This window comes from Xenopus laevis, chromosome 7S (genome assembly GCF_017654675.1).
Source record: "Xenopus laevis strain J_2021 chromosome 7S, Xenopus_laevis_v10.1, whole genome shotgun sequence".
In the NCBI taxonomy this organism is placed as follows: domain Eukaryota; kingdom Metazoa; phylum Chordata; class Amphibia; order Anura; family Pipidae; genus Xenopus; species Xenopus laevis.
Window position 1 is genome coordinate 108,884,554 of NC_054384.1, and position 24,418 is coordinate 108,908,971.

Consider the following 24,418-nt stretch of genomic DNA (forward strand, 5'->3'; position numbering starts at 1 on the left):
CAGAAGAAGCAGACCATGTGGTTGCAGGTGGGCCCAGAAATTTAGAAATCTCAGTGTGGACCTAAGTAATGAGCTGTTTTAATATATATTGGTAGAACAGGTCAACACATCAATGTTCTGAGGCCCAAAATTTCATTTGATGTGGCCTTCATATATCAAGGTCTACTAACATCTGGTTACACTTGTGCCTAAAATCTTTATTGGGTTTTAAACTCACCAGATACTATGTTCAAAAGTAGAAAACAAGCCCTTTTGTCTTCATTGTATAAATTCAGGTCTTACTTTTACCATACAGTGTGTTATGATTGATCCATCATAACATATAAAGAGTAATTCACCTTTAAGTAAGTTATAGAATTTTGTATCCTTAGCAACTTCAGTTGGCTTAGAATTCTTTATGGTTTGGGAGGGTGGGTCACTGACCCATATAACACAAAAAAAATTTAATATGGCAATGCGCTAAAAAAATGTTAGAGTTTAACTTTTATAACATAATAAACTGACTTCAAAACCAAAATGTATGCTCAAAGAGAGGCTAAATAACCAATTATATGATCATAAACCTGTAATTCTGCACTAGAATTAGAATTAGTACCTTGTAAACTGGATAATAAAGATAAAAGCCTTGAGGGCTCTCCCTAATTGCTTCACTAATTCATAATTTGAAATAATAATAATTAGGAACTGTTGTTAGCAATCTTGATATATTTTCTTTTGATGGAGACATTTAGGTGGGTAAGTTTTATAAAGGAACACATGAAAGTGTCCCCTATAAAGATAAAAGTAACAAACAAAGGTCATTAAACCATCTTACAAATCCACAGGAACCTGCCATGATAGTGCTGACTAGATAACCCCCATAAACCCTTTGTTATTTGCCCAGTTGTAACCACAGAGGACATAGTTATAGGGTAGAACGTTTGATATGAAGCATAACAAAAGTGATGTAATGGTGATACCTGTATTAACTAAGATGATAATCACAGCACACTTTTGGAACATTGCAGTTCCTTCTTCAAAGCTGATTAGGCCATTCCCTACTTCTGTATGGGAACAACGAGACTAAGTCTTATTTTGGGGTCCCAGAGCAGTGTGTGGTAGACCCACCCTTGCTTCAGGTGACACAAGTCTGAGCAGAGTGTAAGAGTGTAGTGACATCAGCTCTCTCACCTTAGGTTTCAAAATGCACCAAAAAACCCCTGTTAGGCTGAAGTTTGGAAAGAACATCTTTGATCTCCCCTGAAAGTCCAGCTTGGAGGACAGTTAGGGTGAGATTTGGGTAAACACTTTTTTCTGTTTTAGGTGTACCTGAAACTATGTCTGAATGGTTCATATACTAATGATTTCCTATTTCTGTAACCTTATGGGCTAAGGGGACCCAGTCTGAAGGCCAGTTAGGGGGAGATTTGGGGTGAGTGCTTATTTGTACCCTGGGTACCCCTGGAACTATAGCAGGGTGACACCCCAATGTTTCTATATATCTGTAACCTTGTTATGAGCTAAGGGGGCCCAGCCTGAAGGCCAGTTATGGGGAGATTTGGGGTGAGTGCTTATTTGTACCCTGGGTACCCCTGGAACTATAGCAGGGTGACACCCCAATGTTTCTATATATCTGTAACCTTGTTATGAACTAAGGGGGCCCAGCCTGAAGGTCAGTTAGGGGGAGATTTGGGGTGAGTGCTTATTTGTGCCCTGGGTACCCCTGGAACTATAGCAGGGTGACACCCCAATGTTTCTATATATCTGTGACCTTGTTATGAGCTAAGGGGGCCTAGTCTGAAGGTCAGTTAGGGGGAGATTTGGGGTGAGTGCTTATTTGTACCCTGGGTACCCCTGGAACTATAGCAGGGTGACACCCCAATGTTTCTATATATCTGTAACCTTGTTATGAGCTAAGGGGGCCCAGCCTGAAGGCCAGTTATGGGGAGATTTGGGGTGAGTGCTTATTTGTACCCTGGGTACCCCTGGAACTATAGCAGGGTGACACCCCAATGTTTCTATATATCTGTAACCTTGTTATGAGCTAAGGGGGCCCAGTCTGAAGGTCAGTTAGGGGGAGATTTGGGGTGAGTGCTTATTTGTGCCCTGGGTACCCCTGGAACTATGGCAGGGTGACTGTTACCCCAATGTTTCTATATATCTGTAACCTTGTTATGAGCTTGGGTTGCAGCCTGAACTTAGCCAAGGTGAGCTTTGGGGTGAATATGTATTTGCTGCTCTAAATGAGTGACACTGATATTGACCCATTTCATGAGTTGGGAACCTGCATGAAGGTTGGGTGATAGTGGGGATTGATAAAGTCTGGCAATTACTACACTGGGATGTACTTACTTTACACTAAGGTGCCAAGGTCTCTAGTTGAGTTGGCATGGTGTCCTAGTCAACTGGTAAATTAACCCTTTATAGTCTCTTCCCAGGGCGAGAGAGAGCGAGAGAGAGAGAGAGAGATTCTACACCATGTCCTAGAGAAACAGAAGCTGAATTATGGAACATGGCAGTGCTGCTAGCAATAATATTATATTTCAGGGACATATTTTACACTCATGGCATTGAGTTTATCAGATTTTTTTAGGTTATTTAGATTTTTCAGATTAATTTAGCCATCATTCATCTTTTAGAATAGGCCATAACTCTTTAAAGTGGCAGTTAATGTTTTACAATTCTAAGTGGCAGCATTCACGGGCTGTTGACTGATTTGGTGCTCCATATTATCTACGACAAGCGCATACATAGAGACACGTGGCCAATTTGTAGAAACATCTAATACAATATCTTATCTTATCTACAGTATAGTAGTTAGTCTATATCTATATCCCAGGTTATCTTTTTGGTTGTGCAAATATATGGTTAGTGTTTTAACCCTTAAATAACCCCCAGCAGGGGCTGGAGTGTGACTTGAGTGTTTACTACAGGCAATCCCCAACTATCAACCGATCAATGCAAAATTCTATGTCTCTGGCACGTTAAGGGTTAAACATTGCAAATAACAACTGTATTTTTGCATCATAACTGAGAGAGACTCTCACATTAGTATTTAGCAACTTCTTTTTGTGCAATTTCTTGTTTCTCTCCAAATTTATCTGACTATAAGGGGCAGATTTATCGAGGGTCAAAGTGAATTCGAGGGAATTTTCAAGTAAAAAAATTCGACATTCAAAGTAATTTTTTGGATACTTCGACCATTGAATAGGATACTACGACTTCGAATTTACTTCAAATTCAATTAGAAATAAAATAGTTAGAATATTCAATAATCGAAGTACTGTCTCTTTAAAAAAAACTTTGACTTCAATAGTTCGCCAAATTAAACCTGCCGAAGTGCTATGTTAGCCTATGGGGACCTTCTAATGTTTTTTGTAGTCGAAGTAAAATCGTTCCATCGATCGCTGAAACCCTTGACCGCAAAACGGTCAAATTCTGTAAAAATAACTTCGACTTTGATATTCGAAGTTGAAGTATAGCCATTCGATGGTCGAATTTCGAAGTATATTTCACTTCGAAATTCGACCTTTGATAAATCTGCCCCTGAATAAAAAAAGTCCAACCAAACAAGAATCCACGATTGGAGCTTATTTATTATTAAAAAAGCACATTATAATTGGATAAGGGACAAGCATGAAAAAATCAGGCTAAAATCCGGACCGTACAATTTTTTTTTGGATTTTCGATTTTTTGGGGCTTTTTTCCTAAAAAGCCCACATTTTTAGAATATTTTCAGAAATAGTCAGATTTTCGGGCTTATTCCAAGGCAGACTATAGAAACTTTAAATAGGATAGGGACCTCTCCCTTTGACTTATATACAGTACAATCTCGTCAGGTATGAGACGGAGGATTTTCAGATTTGGACTTTTTCTATCCTCTGGGTCTATTCAAGCTTGAAAAATGTAAGGTATTTTTTCCACTGAAAATTCGAATTTTATAGTAAAAAAAAACCTTGAATTTTTCAAGTTTTTGGCATTCGGACTTTAATAAATAAACCCCCTTATTGTTTTATTTGTAATTTAATTCTAGGGTTGCACACTCCCAAGCTTGAGCTGAGACCCTTCTGGCTGAGTCTTGTTCTATAATAAGGTTCTGGTAAGTAAAATTCCAAATCCCAGGCAGTGGCCTGAATGGCAAGTAAATATGAGAGGGTCAGAACGGAATAATTAAAGGGATCCTGTCATCGGAAAACATGTTTTTTTCAAAACGCATCAGTTAATAGTGCTGCTTCAGCAGAATTCTGCACTGAAATCCATTTCTCAAAAGAGCAAACAGATTTTTTTATATTCAATTTTGAAATCTGACATGGGGCTAGACATTTTGTCAATTTCCCAGCTGCCACTGGTCATGTGACTTGTGCCTGCACTTTAGGAGAGAAATGATTTCTGGCAGGCTGCTTTTTCCTTCTCAATGTAACTGAATGTGTCTCAGTGGGACATGGGTTTTTACTATTGAGTGCTGTTCTTAGATCTACCAGGCAGTTGTTATCTTGTGTTAGGGAGCTGCTATCTGGTTACCTTCCCATTGTTCTGTTGTTAGGCTGCTGGGGGGGAAAAGGGGGGGATGATATCACTCCAACTTGCAGTACAGCAGTAAAGAGTGATTGAAGTTTATCAGAGCATAAGTCACATGACTTGGGGCAGCTGGGAAACTGACAATATGTCTAGCCCCATGTCAGATTTCAAAATTGAATATAAAAATCTGTTTGCTCTTTTGAGAAATGGATTTCAGTGCAGAATTCTGCTGGAGCAGCACTATTAACTGATGTGTTTTGAAAATGTTTTTGTTTCCTATGACACTATCCCTTTAAGGACTAATTAAAAGCCAATTAGCTGGCAGAGCAGACCCCAAAGCAACCTTTGTGTTCTAAATGGTTCTACAGAAGTGTAGTATGTCTCTATTACCCTATTAGTGTGTATACAGTGTGTATTTATGTTGTGGTTGTAATTTAAAGCCATTTCTCTGTAACCCAACACTGCATTTAACTTACCTCGAAACTGAGGGAAAATCCCCTGGCATTCAGCCCAACCCTTATCATTCCTGTACAAACTGTACGACAAGGAGATTCATTGTAAAATGGGATCCAAGGTCGGGCTCCTGGAATAAATACCTGTATATTTGTGTTAATGCAAATACATGTTTTCTCATTTACTACAGTTGTATCTTTATAGAGTTAATGTGACACAAAGAGGTTAGTAGCGGCTACTTTACTAACAACAGGATTTATTCTGTAGCCAAATAAAAGTATTGATCTGCCCTGGTGACATTAGATTAGAGGTGGTGACACATTGGAAGTTGTTTGACTTGGGCAGCCATGCTGAACATATGGGCACGTAGAGCTAAATTGGGGGGTTACTTTTGCCAGACCTACTTGTAAAGCTGTTGGGTCACAGTCACTCATGGTCAGACTAAACCACTAACCAGTTGAATGTAAGGGTAGAACTACACAGGTGTTTTGATACCTTCCGTTCCGATGCGACGCGAGGAATCGCAGGCGTCACGTTGGATGCGCCGAATCCAAGCTTAGTAATAGGAATGTCGGATGTTGTCGCAGCTTGGATCCGAAACAACACGACTGTCAAATGTTGCGTCTTCATCCAACAGTCGTGTTGTGTCAAATGCACGATGCAACAACGACTTTCCTATTACTAACCTTGGATTCGGCGCATCCAACGTGATGCCTGCGATTCCTCGCGTCGCATCAGAACTGAAGGTATCGGATGTCATGTGTAGTTCTACCCTAAGGCCTCAGTTATAGTGAATAAGGAGAGCAGATGCCGTTTTATACAGTTATGGGATCTCCCGGAAACCTGTTATCTGCAAAGCTCCAAATTATGGAAAGGCCATCTCCCAAAGACTCCATGTGAACCAAATAATCCAAATGTTTAAAAATGATTTATTTTTTCAGTAGCTTGTACTTGATCCCAACTAAGATATAATTAATCCTTATTGGAAGCAAAACCAGCCTATTGGGTTTATTTAATGTTTACATGATTTTCTAGTAGACTTAAGGTATGAAGATCCAAATTACGGAAAGATCCTTTATCCAGAAATCCAGAACTGTTTCCGATAATGTAATGGGACTGTAATTAAGTGATGACAGTATGGGGAAGTATTATCAAAGGTCAAGGTGAATTTTCGAATGAAAAAAATGTGAATTTCTAGCTATTTTTTGTGTACTTCGATTAGGGAATAGTCCAAATTCAATTTGAAAAAAATTTGAACATTCGAATATCGAATATGTACTGTCTCTTTAAAAATTAGACTACGACCATTTGCCATCTAAAACCTGCCAAATTGTTGTTTTAGCCTATGGGGGACCTCCTAGAACCCGTTTGGAGTCAATTGGTGGACTTTGAAAAATTGAAGCTTTTTTGGGAAAAAATTTTAATCGAATTTGATCGAATTCGCTATTCCTTTGATTCTGACGGCGGAATAAGGACCTATTCGATTGAAAATGGACCTATTCGACCCAAAAAAAAACCCTTCGACTTAATTTCGGTTGGTCTTTTTGAATTAGAATTTTGAAGTTTTTTTCAATTCGATATTCCACCCTTGATAAATATGCCCCTAACTGTCAGTGATCTGGGATTTATAGATTTAAACAACTAAAATGTTTGTATCCAAATTTTTGGCCCGTATTGGTGAGTGTCTTTTCCAATAATACAGCCGCTGCCCTTCCAAAGTTTCAATCAGAGAAGGAAGTTTATTGAGATACAGAAGCATTCAGCAACTCGGAAGAACGTTCTCTACCCAAACCCAACATATTGTTTGTAAATCTTCCACCTTATCTAAGAGCTAGCCTTGAGACTCATTATGTGCCTGTGCAATCATTGTTTCTTTCTGCATACATAAGCAAAATATCCAAGCTGCAAGCAAAAAGAGAAAAGAATATTTTCAGCTGGACCTGATTTCTTAGGCCTACTGCTTTTTGTTCCTAGCATAAGTATAGAAAGAACAATCCATTATTCTTATATGGGCACAAAAGAGAAGGTATTGTCACAACAAACCAGGCAGGGTCTTCATCAAACCACAATAGTTATGTTTTCACATAACTAACCTTTCACTATTCTGGGAATGACACTTATCGGGTTAAAGGACCAGTAACATCAAAAAAACTTTTTAAAAAAATTCGTTCATATACAACAAAAAAAAACACCAAGACAAATTAAAATTTCAAATTGCAAAGCCTTTATTAAGAAATAACTTCCCGAAACTCCACTTCCTGTCCTCTTCAGAAACGGCGATATGGCGCCCATCCATAGTGTGGTGCTGGATTTGTCCTCCCTGGCTAGCTCCCATAGTCTACTGACAGCAGGAAGACGGTGCTGGAAAGCGGCCCGGCTGGATGAAGAGCTGAAGTGCCCTCACAACATGGTCTCTCCCTTCCGGCCCCTGGGTGCTTCACATGCAGGCGGCAGTTGTCGGTAGCAGGGACCGGGAGCTGAAGCCGGAGCGACGGAGGTGAAAGGAGGAGTGGTGATAAACCTGAGGAGGAGGAGGGGTGCCCCGGTGATTTTAGTGGAACCAATCGGTACAATCACAGCGGCTTCTCTCCAGAGCGGGACTAAGGAGGCTTCCGAGCAGCGGCGGGATGCTGCCGAGTGCTGCTGCTGCCTGTGAAAAAAGCATGCGGCTGTCGGTGTGCGCTCACTTTTGCGCCTCACATAGACACCGGCCCGACACCAGCCGCACACTCTATAGCAGCAGCAAAGAAATGATCCTCCGCCAAGAGAGCGGCATTGTACATATTCCAACGGCTCTGGCTCCTTCCCGACTCCCCCGCTCAGCCACAAAGCATAGACACAGCCCCAGCCCCAGCAGCGAATCCTCCTCACTGTACGCCACCAAAGTTACATCCCTCGCTCCCACGGAAACTCACGACAGCTCCTCGGGAAACCGACAAAGTCAACGAGCGCTCAGAGAGAAAAAAAAATTCCAGCTCCAATAAGTAAACTTCAGCTCCCGGTCACTGCCACCGACAACTGCCGCCTGCATGTGAAGCACCCAGGGGCCGGGAGGGAGAGACCATGTTGTGAGGGCACTTCAGCTCTTCATCCAGCCGGGCCACTTTCCAGCACTGTCTTCCTGCTGTCAGTAGACTATGGGAGCTAGCCAGGGAGGAGAAGTCCAGCACCGCACTATCGATGGGCGCCATATCGCCGTTTCTGAAGAGGACAGGAAGTGGAGTTTCGGGAAGTTATTTCTTAATAAAGGCTTTGCAATTTGAAATTTTAATTTGTCTTGGTGTTTTTTTTTCGTTGTATTCTAATGAATTTTTAAAAAAAAGTTTTTTGATGTTACTGGTCCTTTAACCCAATAAGTGTCATTCCCAGAATAGTGAAAGGATAGTTATGTGAAAACATAACTATTGTGGTTTGATGAAGACCCTGCCTGGTTTGTTGTGACAATACCTTGGATGGGCGCCATATCGCCGTTTCTGAAGAGGACAGGAAGTGGAGTTTCGGGAAGTTATTTCTTAATAAAGGCTTTGCAATTTGAAATTTTAATTTGTCTTGGTGTTTTTTTTCTTTGTATTCTAACGAATTTTTCTTTAAAAAAAAATTGATGTTACTGGTCCTTTAAAGAATATACTGTACAAGTTGCATCAGAGCAGGAGGAGGGACAACTATGAGATCAGTGGTATGAGGAAATGAATCAGTTCAAGCGGCAGAGCAGAAAGAGAAGACAGAAGATACGAGTCTCCTTAAAGTTTTCTACAGAAATAAGAAAGTGTGTCTGACTTGTGACTTCAGTGGGGAGCCACAGCCACGGGAGCAAATCGTAGGCACAGTCCACGGATATTCACAGGAACTGGAATCTGCACAATCCAAACCAAGGGGGAAGCTCCTGAGACTTCATTGCTACCCAGTCCCTCAATAGATCCAGATCCACGGGTGGTAGAGTTGGGAGAACAGGGAAGGGGACATGGAGTCTCACCTTGACTCAGTGACCAAAACAAGGAACCCCGTCATTCTCATTTTGTATCAATTGTTGTGTTGGGCACCCCAGGGCATAAAGGCGAGGCTGGAACTGCATTTCTCCAGGTAAGGAAGGTGAGGAGGGGCTCAATAAAGAGATCAAACACTCGATTTCAAGCACTTCCTCATAAACCTTCATAACGCTCAAAATATTAAAAAAAAAGTTTGAATGAGGAGGAAAAAAATACATGTGAAATGTGCACAGGCGTAAACAACTTCTAGTGCAGATTGTAACTAATGTGTGTATCTTTAAGCATTGAATGCATAAATGAATATTGTCATTTGGGAGGATATAGAAAGAAGTAGTTCAACAACAGCAGATGGGAGAAAAAACTTTTATATTTATATTGAGCCTTAAGCATGATACTCCATCCAAGAATCAGGCGGCACTCCGGATAGAATCAAGGCACTTTATTGCAACTGGTGGAAGGTCTTACATGGCCTAATGCTTCGGGAAAGGCTCCTTCAATCATATTCTCAGCCGCTCACGAATTAGTAATCGCTGCTTCATTAAATAGGTAGTATGACAGCGCCCTCTACTTGGCGCCATATAAATAGCCACAAGCTATAAATTTGTGCATTAACTCATACAAACTCTAATTTACATCTTATTATGCCAATTTTAAAAAGCTAAAGAAGCACGAAAAATCTGCTATGTAAAAAAAGGGAACAAAAGAGAGAAATGTATTGCTGTTGAATATTTATCTGATTTACTCTCCATTCCTTCCCTCCTTCAAAAATGCCTATGTCGGAAATATGTATGGAAGAAAACATGAGCAGAATTATAACCAAAATTCAATATATAATATCCAAGAAAGCTCCTAAACTTATTAAGAGAGGGTGTAGACATATTGCAAACTGGAGAGCTGCTGAATAAAAAATGAAAACCAATTGCAAATTCAGAATATCCGTCTCTACATCATATTAAAAGTTAACTCACAGGTGAACAATAGGGATGTAGCGAACGTCGGAAAAAAAGTTCGCGAACATATTCGCGAACTTGCGCAAAAATGCGAGCGGTTCGCGAACGGTTCGCGAACCCCATAGACTTCAATGGGAAGGCGAACTTTAACATCTAGAAAAGACATTTCTGGCCAGAAAAATGATTTTAAAGTTGTTTAAAGGGTGCAACGACCTGGACAGTGGCATGCCAGAGGGGGATCAAGGGCAAAAATGTATCTGAAAAATCTGCCTGTGTGTGCTTGGAAGAGATAGTGTAGGGGGAGAGCTGTTAGTGATTTCAGGGACAGATGATAGTAAGTTTGCTGGCTAGTAATCTGCTTGATACTGCTCTGTATTGGAGGGACAGAAGTCTGCAGGGATTTGAGGGACATTTTAGCTTAGGTAGCTTTGCTGGCTAGTAATCTACTGTTCTCTTTAAACAACTGCCATACGTTGACCTTGTAGGCATTGTTTGCCCAGTTTTTTTGGACGCAGCCACTGAAGCACAGTTGCCAGAAAAAATATGCCATATAAATGCTGAAAATAGTCATTTTTCGCCATTACGTAAAATATATGAATGCTGCTTGAAAAAAGTGACTCCGGTGTTTTTTCTGGAGACGGTAATATTATGGATATTTAGACAGAATGGGAACAAGGTCACACAGCTCGATGGCGGGTTGAAGAAAACAGTGTGCAAATAATGCCTACAAGGCCAACGTATACACTACTACAGCGGTGGATACGGATTACGTAAAATATGTGAATGCTGCTTGAAAAAAGTGACTCCGGTGTTTTTTCTGGAGACGGTAATATTATGGATATTTAGACAGAATGGGAACAAGGTCACACAGCTCGATGGCGGGTTGAAGAAAACAGTGTGCAAATAATGCCTACAGGGCAAATAATGCCTAAAAGGTCAACTTATACACTACTACAGCGGTAGTAAAATAAAAAAAGTAAAATAAAAAAAAAATGAATATTAAAAAAAAAAATTAAAGTTGGTGCTGCTGAACTACTAGGAGCAGCAGATTAGCACACCAGTCCCACTCCCCAACACTGCTAGACTAATAGCACTGGGCTCTTATAGTAGTAGTAGTAGTAGTAGTAGTAAAACAACAAAAAAAATAAATAAAAGCAGTCCTTACAAGGACTACTGTTATTGCAGCAGTCAGCAGATGAGATCAGAAGCAGGACAGCTGCCCACTGCAGCTACATACAGAGCACTGCAGTAGAAGGTAGATTACTAGCCAGCAAAGCTACCTAAGCTAAAATGTCCCTCAAACCCCTGCAGACTTCTGTCCCTCCAATAACAGAGCAGTATCAAAACGATTACTAGCCAGCAAACTTTCAACTGTCCCTGAAATCACTAACAGGCAGCAGCTCTCTCCCTACACTATCTCTTCAGCACACACAGGCAGAGTGAAAAAACGCTGCAGGGCTTCGGTTTTTATAGGGAAGGGGAGTGGTCCAGGGGAGAGCTTCCTGATTGGCTGCCATGTACCTGCTGGTCTGGGGTGAGAGGGCAAAAAAAAGCGCCAACAATGGCGAACCCAAAATGGCGAACGTCGCGCGACGTTCGCGAACTTCCGGCGAGCGCGAACACCCGATGTTCGCGCGAACAAGTTCGCCGGCGAACAGTTCGCGACATCTCTAGTGAACAACCCCTTTAACCTGCTCTACCAATATATATTGAAATTGCTTATTAATTATAGACATACTGGGCTCCATACACTGCTGCCCCTCCCCCTCCCCTTGCAACTGCAGGGTCTGCTTCTTCTGTAATTACGGCCCTGGTTTATTTACTAAAGGGCAAGATTACACAAAAGTATGCCTGCACTAGTCACATAGATACGTAATTGCTATTTGTGTTCCATGAATAAGGTACAGGGCGGATACAAGGAAGCTATGGGATTACTTACCATATATACTCGAGTATAAGCCGAGTTTTTCAGCATCAAAAATGTGCTGAAAAATTCTACCTCGGCTTATACTCGGGTCAGCGGGCAGTAGCTGATTCTCTGTCACCATCAACTTTGCAAAGAAGTCCGGTTGATCCCTGGGGGGGTCGCTTTGGCGGAATGTGCGCTGCTGGGAGACAGGGCTGTAGTTGTGTCTAGGCTTATACTTGAGTCAATACGTTTTCCCAGTTTTCGTAGGTAAAATTCGGTACCTCAGCTTATACTCGGGTCGGCTTATACTCGAGTATATACGGTACTTCCATAATAGTGAGTGACTGCTACATATTAAATGACTTGCACCAAGTTAACTCCCATTCTGATGCTGTTATTGATGTTATTTGCACGCTAATACCAGGCAGGTCCTGGGCAAAGCCATATTTTTCCAGTATCCCAGGCATCCCCTGTGCCTATTGAAGCTTTGGTGGGAATGAAGCAATTAGTGTCACTGGGGGTCATCGAACAACCTGCCACCCGCCAAATGATTTTACCTTTCCGTCTACTTTAAAAAATGCCATATTTGTTATTAGGGATGCACCAAATCCACTATTTTGGATTCGGCCGAACCCCTGAATCCTTCATGAAAGATTCGGGCTGAATACCGAACCGAATCCTAATTTGCATATCCAAAATAGGGTTGGGAAGGGAAAAACATCTTAGACGTCCTTGTTTTGCGACAAAAAGTCACGCGATTTCCCTCCCCGCCCCTAATTTGCATATGCAAATTAGGATTCGGTTCGGCCTGGAAGAAGGATTTGGCCGAATTCGAATCCTGCTGAAAAAGGCCGAATCCCGAACCGAATCCTGGATTCGATGCATCCCTATTTGTTATTGATAACTCCCACTGTCTTATGATGAGGAATAATGCAAAATTATGCATTCAAAATATTTATAAGGACATTGCCTCAGCCAATTCATGCCCCACAGATACATTTCAAGAAGAAGTTTTCATACCTGTTTTCTGCATCAACTACAAATGTTGATATTCATGAGCATTTTTTTAAGAGAGACGAGGCCTTTAAAGCAAATACAGTTTCTGCACTGCTCCCCAAATGCTATATCGATTGCGATAGGGATTCGCTAAATGAGATGAAATCAACAATATAAAATGTAGTTGTGTAGTAAATTGCTATGTGCTGTACATGACCAGGATTATTCAATTATTAAGTGACTATTGTGGGATAATTGATCCTTAATCTAGAGCATATCAGGCTGAAGTATTGAGAAATAAATCGGAGAACTTATAGAAAAACTAATACAGTCCCAAACAAGGTTCTTTTTCTCTTTTTCTTTTATTTGAATATATCCAGAACTCCTTGGGTGTCTGAGGAGTAAGGAGACAATTATAACTGAGAAGAGTTAATTCTTCCCCTTTTTACCAATAAACATGACAAAACCCTGAGAAACTAGTGGGAAATTGGATAACCCTGATACAAGTTCATTTTTCAGATGGAACAAGAAGGAAGATGTCCCCCTGATTACCCCCGTACAAGAGACCAGGTAAGTCTTCATGGGTCGTGCTGAGTTGCCTGCACTCCAGTTATTAAAGGTACTGCCTTCAAAAGTTGCAAACAAAAGTGCACACAGTACTTACGGGGTTAAACATACCTTTCCTCTTTTATGTCAGTAGCAAGAAATAAATCCTAAATCGGGCCCAACCCACAGGTATAGACTGAGGATTAGATATGGATATGAATCCACTATTTTGGATTCGGCTGAACCCCCGAAGATTCGGCTGAATACTGAACCAAATCCGAAACCTAATTTGCATATGTAAATTAGGGGTGGGAAGTAGAAAACATGTTTTACTCACTTGTTTTGTGACAAAAAGGCATGCGATTTCCCTCCCCGCCCCTATTTTGCATATGCAAATTAGGATTAGGTTTGGCCGGGCAGAAGGATCCGAATCCTGCTGAAAAATGCCAAATTCTGAACCGAATCCTGGATTCGGTACATCCCTAGATATGGATAAAGAGGATTGAGATTAGTGATGAGTGAATTGTTTCACCCAGCATGGATTCACTGCGAAATCTGCAATTTTTTTTCTCGAAACTGCGGCAAAAATCTGCTGTGAAAAATTTCACAGCGCCAATAAAGTCGCCAAGACAAAATTGACGCTGAGACAAAAGTCACCATAAGAAAAAAGCCCACTGACTTTAATGCATTTGGACAAAAAAGTCGCTGCAAAAAAAGAAATCGCCACATGAAAAACGCCTATTGACTTCAATGCGTTTTGCAAATTTTTCAATGATTTGCATTTTTTTTCACAGTTTCGGGAAACGGACAGATTCGCTCATCACTAGAAGAGATGTTTTGTTCAACACATGACTCCAGTTAGTTGGAGGATGTTGTGTAAATGTTGGTTATGACTTAGGGTGATGAAATCTCTTCTTTCATGTTGTTACCCAACATCATAACAATGTAACATCATGAAAATGCCTGATTTTCTCTTTAAACTTCATCTATTCATAGATATCAGTTTTCCAGTAAACCTTATTAAGTTACTACAAACCTTCTCAAAGTCTACATGCCAATTATTTTGTCCTTTCTTAATTACAGCTCAAACAATGAGGCTCAAGACCAAGCAAAGACCCCAGTGCAGGAAACCAGGTAACTACATGAATTATATTGCAACTGATGCTACAATAAAAGCAAATAATAGGGGAGGGTTTTATTCATATGCGGAGGGTGATTCTTGAATTTCGGGAGGCTGATTTTACCAATTCTTTGCTAAAAATGTTTTGCTCCACAAAAAAATCTATGGGGCAGATTTACTAAAGGATGAAGTGGCCGTCGCTAGTGAAAATTCATCAGAAATCCTATTCGCTAGTGAAAGAGACCGTCGCTAGCACAGACAGACTCATTTTCGATCAGGCGAACGATCGTTACTCCACAAATTCACTAAAGTGCAAATTTTACCAGACCTTAAAGGAAAACTATACCCCCCAAACAATGTAGGTCTCTATAAAAAGATATTGCATAAAACAGCTCATATGTAAAATCCTGCTTCATGTAAATAAACCATTTTCATAATAATATACTTTTCTAGTAGTATGTGCCATTGGGTAATCATAAATAGAAAATTGCCATTTTAAAAAATAAGGCCCGCCCCTGGGATCGTAGGATTCACTGTACTGTATGTTAGGTCACATGAGCCAATTAACAGACAGAGTTGTGTCTTTTGCTTCCACACTTCTTCCTGTTACAGTTAGAGCTGCAGTATTTCTGGTCAGGTGATCTCTTCCTGTTACAGTTAGAGCTGCAGTATTTCTGGTCAGGGGGTCTCTTCCTGTTACAGTTAGAGCTGCAGTATTTCTGGTCAGGTGATCTCTGAGGCAGCACAGAGACCATCACGAAATGGTGGCTCAAGGCAAGAGATGTAAAAGGGCAATATTTACTTAAATATATATTCCAATTTGGTAAGATTCTTTAAAATGCCCCTTAATATGATGTGAACTATCTGTTGCTTAAGTGTTCATTTTGGGGATATAGTTTTCCTTTAAACCTGACGAACTAATAAGATGAAGCTACACCCTAAATCTTATGTCAGTGACATCATATCCTGTATGCCGAAAAGTCATAAAAATTCTAAAAAAAAAAACTGGTGTTTTTTCATATTTTAACGTGGGATTGTATTTAAAAGTTGTAACTATTAAAGATTTTTTTTCTCCCATCCATTTGAGGGGCATGTCACATTTGTTTTAGGGTGGGCTCATGTCTAGGGCATTGGAGGGTCTGTTTTGTCTTTATTATGTTTAGTGATGGGCGAATTTGTGCCGTTTCGCTTCGCCGAAAAATTTGCGAATTTCGCGCGAAATTCGCGAAACGGCGAAACAATCGCGAAACGGCGCCGGCGTCTCGTTTTCGACGCCGGCGCCCGTTTTTGACCCCGGCGCCCGTTATTGACGCCGGCGTCCGTTTTTCGGAAAAAATTTTTGACGCCGGCGAATTTTTACAGCGAATTTTCGCTGGGCGCGAATCGCGCAAATTCGCCGCAAAAATTCGCCGCGAATTTTAGTGAAAACGTTCAAATTGCTTGATTTTTTTGGTGAAAACGTTCGAATTGCACGATTTTTTCGTGAAAACGTTCGAACTGCTTGATTTTTTCATGAAAACGTTCAAACTGCTCAATTTTTTTTATGAAAACGTTTGAACTGCTCGATTTTTTTTTTTTGTGAAAACAGACTTATTATGTCGTAATTTCTAAAAAAATATATGGTGTCCTATGGTAAACACTTTTGGGCATTCACATACACATGTAAAGTGCTTAAATTGGGGTGGGGTTCAATCCTGCTATTTTTATTTTTAAAAGCCTCTGCTGAGCAATGTGATTGGACTTTTTGGCAAAGTTTCAACCATGAACCTGCTGTCACTGTCCAATAGCATCATACAGGTAACGCTGTATTGAGAGACACTTAAACTCATTTAATTTTTGCTTCTTTTTTTCCAAAAATTATTTTTAGTTCATTCTATGTAATTCCACTTGCTGTGAAGGGAGGACAAGATGATCTAGGGGATGACATTGCTGTTAAGGAAAATATCAAATTGATGAAGTCACCAGATATAAGTTCCACCGCCCAAGAGAAAGGATCTTCCTTAGAGAAATCACCACCAATCTCAACCCCCAATGACTCAGGTCATCAACAGCTAGTAGAGCCTGAGGACATGGACCAAAGCAGCCCAGGAAAAGTGCCAAGGAAGGCAAAGAGAAGAAGAAGAAGAAGTAGGAAGAGGAGGGCAGAAGCAACTGAGATGGAAGTAGCTGAGATGCCTTCACTACATTTAAGAGATAATCGATGGGTCATGTTGTTGCTGCAGATATCTTCAAAACTCATTAGATGCGGTAGGATTTTATTCATGCAAAGGTTGTACCATTTGTTGGTATATTTTGTAATAAGCCTGCAACATTGTATATGTGCAATGTAAAGCAGCCTTAAAAATGGGTTAAAATTTCACCAAGTTCTAGGTGAATTATCTTACTATCCTTCCAAACCAACCCTCCCTGCTAACACATTCCCTGTCCCTCTGTTCTTCTTCTGGCCAACGAAACACAAAGCAGAGGGTTAGACTAAGTTATAACAAGAAACTGGGTCCAATGAGGGTAAAAAAAAAAATTTCCCATTGTGATAATTTGCTCTGTCTCCTGTAGGAGTTGGATGGCAAATCCCAGCAGCTGTGATATGGTTCCTGCTGATCAGCAATGCATTGGGTAAGTGCAAAATGAGAGATCGACTCTATGTAGGGGATATAAATATCTATCTACTGCAGTAACATTTGTATTATGGATTTTTTTAGGTGTCACTTTTAAAAACAATGTATCTTTAGGGGGTCAGTTACATAAACTAGGGCCACACTTAAGGCACCATGTGCACTGATTTGCGGCACAAGGGTTACTTAATGCCTACCTTCAGCAGGTGAGAAGTACAGGGCACCCAATGTTCCTTGTATCCACAGTTGACCTTGCTTGCACCTAAGGAATGGGGGGTTAGTAAGGGGCATGTATGGGGCTACCTGCGTATTTGTCTAAAATCCATCTCCCAGAATAACTTTTCCTCACGCCAGTGTTGCAGCTAAAAGACACAACCTCAGTGTCACTGGCACATTCATTCCTTATGTGATGTCTGTATTTGGCTTCACAGCGACTCCCTTAATGAATAAGGAGCAGTTGGACAAGCAAACAGCCAGGAAAACTGATTTTACTCAAGGTGAGTTCTCTTCCAATGCTGCCAAAGGGGCGGGGGCTGGGGTTCTGGTACATGGGGGGTCTTTAGAGGTTTAGTTCTCCTTTTTGTGGGTAGGAAGGCGGCTGATTGGGTTTCTCTGATGCATCAGAAACAAAATGTTTATCAAATAGAATTTGCTCCCTATTAGTGACCACCATGTATTGCTCCAAAGTATATGTATTGCGCCATATTTCTGAGCAATGGGAAGGGACCTGGCACATCGAGGCTGCTAAAGGTTTTGTTCTTTGTTTATGGAGGGCTATTTATTCTAACCTTCTATAAACATATTATATGACTTTCATATTACCAGTAATTGGCTTTATTTGTTTTTGGTGCAGCTTCTCCCCAGTGTTCAACCTGCCAGATACACTCACTCTGCAGCCGAGGGGAAAGCCTGACCAACCAACTTTTATTCATCAGGATTGCGGCCAAAGATAAATATTGCCACTTCCAGGTCCGAAGTCTGCCATACACAGAGAGATGTACTGATGTATCCAACGTGACGCTCATTAATGCAACATGTCTGCATCTGAATACCAGGGATCTGGATTATAAAGAGTTCAATCTGGAATATGGCACCAAATCAAAGGGGGAGTCAGCACAATCCGTACCCGCAGGTAATGAGGACTTTTGTCACATGATGAAGATAATGAGATCTCAGATGGCCAAGTTCTTTTAGCCATTGTAGGGTCATTTAAAATGAGAAACACCAACAGTGCTATTTGGTTGTTTATTTGTAGTCTAATAACAGTGCGAGTTACAGTGACGTGCACAATTATGAGTAATGAAAGGGACAATACTGGGGCACAGATGCATTCATCATTATCCATTGACTCCTGTAACAAATGCATAAGATAATTAATATCTTATGCATTGTGCTCCACTTTTTGAAAATAGCTGGGTTCTCCTTGACATTGCTAAAGTTGTGCTGGTCCTAAATAGCTGAAGTCCCCAAGAGCTGAAGTCCGGAAGCGCCGAAGCCCCAAAGCCGAGAACAGAGCCGAAGCCACGAAAAGACCCAAAGATGAAGTCCTGAAACCACAAAAGGCTTGAAGTCACGAAAAGACCCAAAGCCAAGGAAGGAGCCGAGGTTGAAGTCTGGAAGCTGCAAAAAGACCCAAATCCGCAAAAGGAGCCGAAGTAGCCTGGAAGCTGTGAAAAGACCCAAAGCTGCAAAAGGAGTCCAAGTTGAAGTCCTGAAGCCGCAAAAAGACCAGAAGCCACGAAAAGACCCGGAGTTGAAGTCCTGAAGCCGCAAAAAGACCAGAAGCCACGGAAGGAGCTGAAGTTGAAGTCCTGAGGCTGCAAAAAGACCCAAAGCAACGAAAAGACCCAAAATCACAAAAGGAGCCGAAGTTGAAGTCCCGAAGCCATGAAAGCTAAAAACTTGAAGCCATGAGTTCAGTTCTACTGAAAACCAATGTGTTTTTTTATTTTATTTAACCAATTTATTATTTTAATACTCTATAGGCACCTGCCACCAATATTTTGTTTGTTAATATTCTCTGGGGGCCCAATGTTTCTTTTTAACTTTTAAGTGGGGGCCATGGCCACCAATATTTTTAAAAAACTTTTATGGTGGGCCCTGGCACCAATTTTTTTTTTACTTATAAGGGGGCCCTGACCAACAATGGCTTTTTTATAACTTGTGTGTGGAGGGGGGTTTACCTTTTTTAGTGCTGATGTCTGTGTGGCCTTTTTGCTATGGAGTGGGGCTTGGGGAGGGTGGGGCCCAGAAAATTTTGTTGTGATTTCTAATGGTGGCCTTGCAAGAATCTATATAAGTGAAAAGATTTTGGTTTTGGACTTTATAAATAAGTCTGGGGCCTCAATGGAATTGGTAAGAAAAATACGGTGGGTACAAATTAGTGTAACGATTCTTCCCCAGATTCACTTGGATAGTTTCAGGCCAGAGGTATCAATATGATAGCTCCCACTTGTGTTAATGCAAAAATGTAGCTTTATCAGTGTCCCTATGACTCTTTCCCAACTACATAAATTGCATCAGCCGAGCACACAAGATCCATATCAGGATTTAGATAACTGTGTATTTGCTGGACCAGTGACTCTGAACCCATCGTTTTATTTCAGGGTGCTGCGATATATCAACCAATGACCATACAAACCCTTTCATCACTACCTTTGTGATTTCTGCAGCAGTTGTTATATTAGTGGCATCTGGTATTGTCGCAATATATTTATGGTAAGTCACAAGTTTCCTCCTGAATGGTGTGAGTGGTTTAAGTGTGCGCTGATCCATTAATGTCGCATTCTAGAATATCTTGAGATGTTCAGGCGCTCAGTCTGCGATATTGTTATTGGTCATTTCATCTACAGTGACATGAAGATATTTTATTTGCTTTCCTTGTGGCCACACAGATAAATTAAACCAGTGACTCAAGGCAGTGCCGTGGGCTTGATCCATTTTGTATAGTAGAAAAACAAGCAAAAAAAAGAAAAATATATCTCAAAGGTCAGGCACAACATACATAACAAAAGGAAAAAGGATTAAATCAATTTACATGGAGCAAAACTGTGTTGTCAGTTTAATGTCAAAGCCTGTTCCCCGGGTCACAATGTTATATCCCACTTTATTCTCTGTAATAAATTAAAGTTATGGAGAGCTCCCAACAGCCGTGAAGCCATTCCCAGTTACTCTGTAACCCCAAGGCCTGTACCAATGAAAATGTGGTATCATGTGGGATTTGCTGTTTTCTACTCAAAACAAATGTTACTGAGCTTCATCCTGAATATGAATGTTTTATATAAGTGAATAGACAATTTGAAATATGTTTGGTTATTATTCATGTATTTCATTATACATACACCCCTGTATCATTGGTGGATTAAAGGATCAACTAAATTAATTTCCCTATTGCCATTTCTTCCTTAGTGTGAAACGTAGTAGGGATCCGGCAGATGGAAGGGATCCGGCAGATGGAAGGGTCCCGGAAGATGAAAGGGTCCCAGAGCAGAATGAAATGGAGCAACTGCCACATGAAGGGAACACTGCAGAGCACAATGGCCACATCCCTACGACTGATGGGAAAATTAGTGTTTCAAATGGGAATTCTGAGATGGAGCCTCTGAAAGGAATGAAAAGATCCAATTCCCAAAGGGAGTAATGGCTCAGTGATATTGGGAAAAGACATTTCTGGGGAAAGGGTTTTGTGGAACCACCAGGAACCTTGAGGCTTGAAGAAAGGGCAATGGTAAACAGAACAATTCCAGGTATTTTCCCCAACAGGCAATTAGTAGCTTAATGAGCAGGGGACAAAAGGCTCAAAATCGACCCTACATTTAACTGTACAACAAGCAACTTTTTTAATCCAAGAAGCAATTACCTGTCAAGCCAGTGACAATCAACCTACAAATGATTGAGGCACTATTAAGTCTTCTCTGCCCTTGTCCTTCAGAGCTACCAAATGCTTGTATGGATAAAAACCTCTTGGAATTACCAATGTGCCATTGCCCCAAAAGTGCTACTTCTACTGTGAGTCAGCATCCGTGGAGGATTGACTCTAAGGTGGAAAGCATTTATCTTTCATTCATGTCTAGAGATATCAGATGCAGCCTGTGGTCCACCAGTTGGACAGCACTACACTAAATTGTAAGCACTCATGGGCAAAGCCTTCTCTACTTATGTCTTAATTTACTCATGAATTTACATTGTTTGCAGTTGTCTTTTGTTCTGTCATATTGCTTGTGTTGTGCCCAGTTCATTATACGGAGCTGCAGAATTTGCCAACACTTTATAACCTCTACTAATAATGATAACAACACTTAACAGAAGTGATTCAGTCCTAAACAAAACAGAAACTTGGCTAATGGATGAAAACCACTGAGCTCCCTGTCCTGTCTGGTTAAACCAGTTGTTCTTCTTGTACCACAACATGTGCTAACTACCTTGGGGCACCTATTGACATAACCAGCAAGCAGTGGCGTAACTTCTCTGGTACAGGATGAATCTTGCCCCAGAATGCTGCTGGCGTGTGCACTGTAAAAGTCATTGCGGCTCCGTGGGCCCCAACAGGGTGTGGGCCCAGGTGCAATTGCACCTTCTGCACCCCTGGTAGTTACACCACTGCCAGCAAGTGGAGCCCTGGAAAAATGGAGACATTACAGGGTTCCCAGGCTGGGCAGACACATTGGCACTCTGCACAAGTGCATGGAAGTGTCAGGAGATAGATTATAAATGGCATTAATGCAGGTGCAATTGTGTGTCCATATTTGCTTTTTTTTTTTTTTTTTGACTTGATGATGGACCTTTGTTTACATGTTTGTGTCAATGGGTATACGAATACAGCAAATCATCCTCATCCTCCTCCCCCTGCCATTTGACACATGTACCCACCTTTCCCTCATCTTTGCCGCCAAGTTTAGCTTTAATTGTCCAATGGTGGGTTGGGGGTAATATTTTTAAATTTTTTTTTTTACTATATAACCACAAGAGGACTTCCCAAAAAAAAAAAAGCTGCCACCATAGGCAAGCCTTGAGTGCCTTTACTAAAAATATGGCCCTGCCAATCATTAAATACAACTAGCTATAAGTAGCAATATTACATATATTATGTACAGTGCAAATTATCACTTTCATCAGACTTGTACAATGGACAATACTAGAGGCTGTGGGTATTAAGGGAGGAGCAAGTAATCTTAGACCTATGATGTATGGCAACAAACTCATACATATGTCATACATAGTGATGGGCGAATCTGTCGCGTTTCGCTTCGCCGAATAATTCGCGAATTTCCAGCGAAATTCGCGAAACGGCGAAAAATTCGCGAAACGAGTCGCGCGGCCCGATTTTGTCGCGCGTCGAAATATTTTGTCGCGGACGCAAGTATGTGTTTTAACGCGCGACGTTATTTTTGACGCGCAGTGCAATTTGATGAAGCCCATCTTCTATGGGTGTTTTGTTTGTATAACCTTTTTTCATCTTTGGGCCTACAAATAAAAATTTTCCCCTTAGTTTCAAGCTTTGTAGTCTGTGATGATAAATGAACATGGTATCTTTTGCTTTGTGTCTGAATGTGCTGAATTGGATTGGACTCCATGGGAAGACCAATACACATGCGTGTTTCACTTAGTATACTGCTACACACATGCCCTGCATTGTTAGAGGACTCCTATCTTGAAAAAATGGCTCCCATTTTGCAAGTTTCTTAAACTTTTAACGTTTGTGGATTTTTTCACATTACCTCTGGTCAACTGGTAATGGTATCTACTACTACTCTATATCACTGTTTAACCAAAAAGTACCATCTGTACTTCATATATCTAATAGTAGATTACTAACACAAGTACAACTAATAAATCTGAGCAGATAGTATCTGGATGCTTTGTATCTCAGATAAAAATGAATAAACCATATGTTTATGTGAATGAACCTTATATTTACATCATGTTATTGTAATGATTCTGAAATACTATGTAATGTAATTTTAATGACTACGATTAAGAATAGTCATCGTTGTGTTATTAGAATCCAAACAATTCCAAGTACCATGTGAGTATTAGTTTAGTCAAATGAAAAATGAACTCAAAATATAGAGATATAAAAAAAAATTTTAATTTACAACATAGCACAACGGGTGCTGCAAGATTAAATAAATAAATTAAAGTGGAGGAGGAGGAGGAGGAGGAACTACCCTCTGCCCGGACTCAACCATGTCCCTGAGCTCTCCCAGCTCCTGCCGCATGGCATTAACTTGATGAGCTATTGTGACCAGGAGCTCAGTCTGGTCATAGTAGGCATGCTCTGTCTGAGTGCCTACACTGAGCCCCTGGTCGTCCGCTGGTGGTGCCGCCTGGTGAGGTGGTGGTGCCGCCTGGACAGGTGGTGGAGGCGGTGCTGCCTCATCAGGTGGAGGCGGTGCTGCCTCATCAGGTGCAGGCGGTGCTGCCTGGTCAGGTGGTGGTGGTGGTGGTGGTGGTACTTCCCCATCATCAGGATCATCTTGGATCCATTCAGCTGGCAATGAATAAATTTCAGTTTGAGTAACACAGCAATTGCATTTGTACAGTATAAATTATACAGGATAAGGTGTCATGTTGTAACTACAGGAAAATTAACTTTATTGTAGTTAAGAAGGGAAACCTATTTTTTCCGTTTAAATAAATCTACCTTTATGTGAAGTAAAATTCTTATTAGCCTTGTCACAGGCCTAAACAAATACACATTTGCTCCAAAATACCAAAATAAATAGGAATCAAGTGCAGGGCAAGATTTACATAGTAGGCACCCCTAGGCCCACTGCCATTCGTCGCCCCTGTCCCCTCCCCTTTATTCGGGCAAATTTTTATCATCTGGACAGGAGCAATGGGGATTGCTGCATGGGAAACTATTGTATCTCCTGTGCATCCCCAGTTTTTCTGAACCAATATGGGTGTGGTTGGGCAGCATGCCGCCACCCTAAAATCTTCCAGCCCTAGGCCCGGGCCTTGGTGACCTTTCCACAGATCCGAGCCTGATCAAGTGGCTTTATTGTAGTTAAGAAGGGAAACCTATTTATTATGTTTAAATAAATCTACCTTTAAGTGAAGTAAAATTCTTATTAGCCTTGTCACAGGCCTAAACAAATACACATTTGCTCCAAAATACCAAAATAAATAGGAATCAAGTGGCTTTATTGTAGTTAAGAAGGGAAACTCATGTATTGCATTTAAATAAATATTATAATCTTTTTAAATAATCTCCATTTGACAGCTCATTTACTTGTTATCTAACTTGTCTGCAATTATGTCAGTCAGTCAAAGTCAACTGTTCCAATCCTAATTACAGCATTCACTTAAATACATTTTTGCTGTAAAATAGCAAATCATTATAAGAT

The 24,418-nt window shown here is 40.8% G+C and overlaps 1 protein-coding gene across 2 annotated transcripts; it reads left to right on the plus strand.

Moving 5' to 3' along the window:
• The first annotated feature begins 8,587 nt into the window (after positions 1-8,587).
• On the plus strand, positions 8,588-22,353 carry LOC108697895. Of its 2 annotated transcripts, XM_018228374.2 has the most exons (9): positions 8,588-9,030; positions 13,311-13,361; positions 14,421-14,471; positions 16,325-16,704; positions 17,011-17,070; positions 17,501-17,566; positions 17,923-18,201; positions 19,676-19,787; positions 20,478-22,353. In XM_018228374.2, the coding sequence occupies exons 1-9, from the start codon at positions 8,912-8,914 to the stop codon at positions 20,707-20,709; spliced, it is 1,350 nt and encodes a 449-aa protein (XP_018083863.1). In that variant the 5' UTR covers positions 8,588-8,911; the 3' UTR covers positions 20,710-22,353. The 2 variants fall into 2 exon arrangements, with proteins under 2 accessions (XP_018083863.1, XP_041427664.1); XM_041571730.1 differs by lacking the exons at positions 19,676-19,787; positions 20,478-22,353 and adding an exon at positions 18,527-18,757 and having other exon boundaries at positions 8,590-9,030.
• The last annotated feature ends 2,065 nt before the right edge of the window (positions 22,354-24,418 follow it).

What these genes read in the sequence shown, in the direction of transcription:
- LOC108697895 (XM_018228374.2), top strand. Translation starts at nt 8,912, where the DNA reads ATGGAGTCTCACCTTGACTCAGTGACCAAAACAAGGAACCCCGTCATT. An exon ending in TTCAAAACTCATTAGATGCG is followed by an intron (nt 16,705 to 17,010) that starts GTAGGATTTTAT and finishes TGTCTCCTGTAG; the next exon opens with GAGTTGGATGGCAAATCCCA. An exon ending in ATTGTCGCAATATATTTATG is followed by an intron (nt 19,788 to 20,477) that starts GTAAGTCACAAG and finishes TTTCTTCCTTAG; the next exon opens with TGTGAAACGTAGTAGGGATC.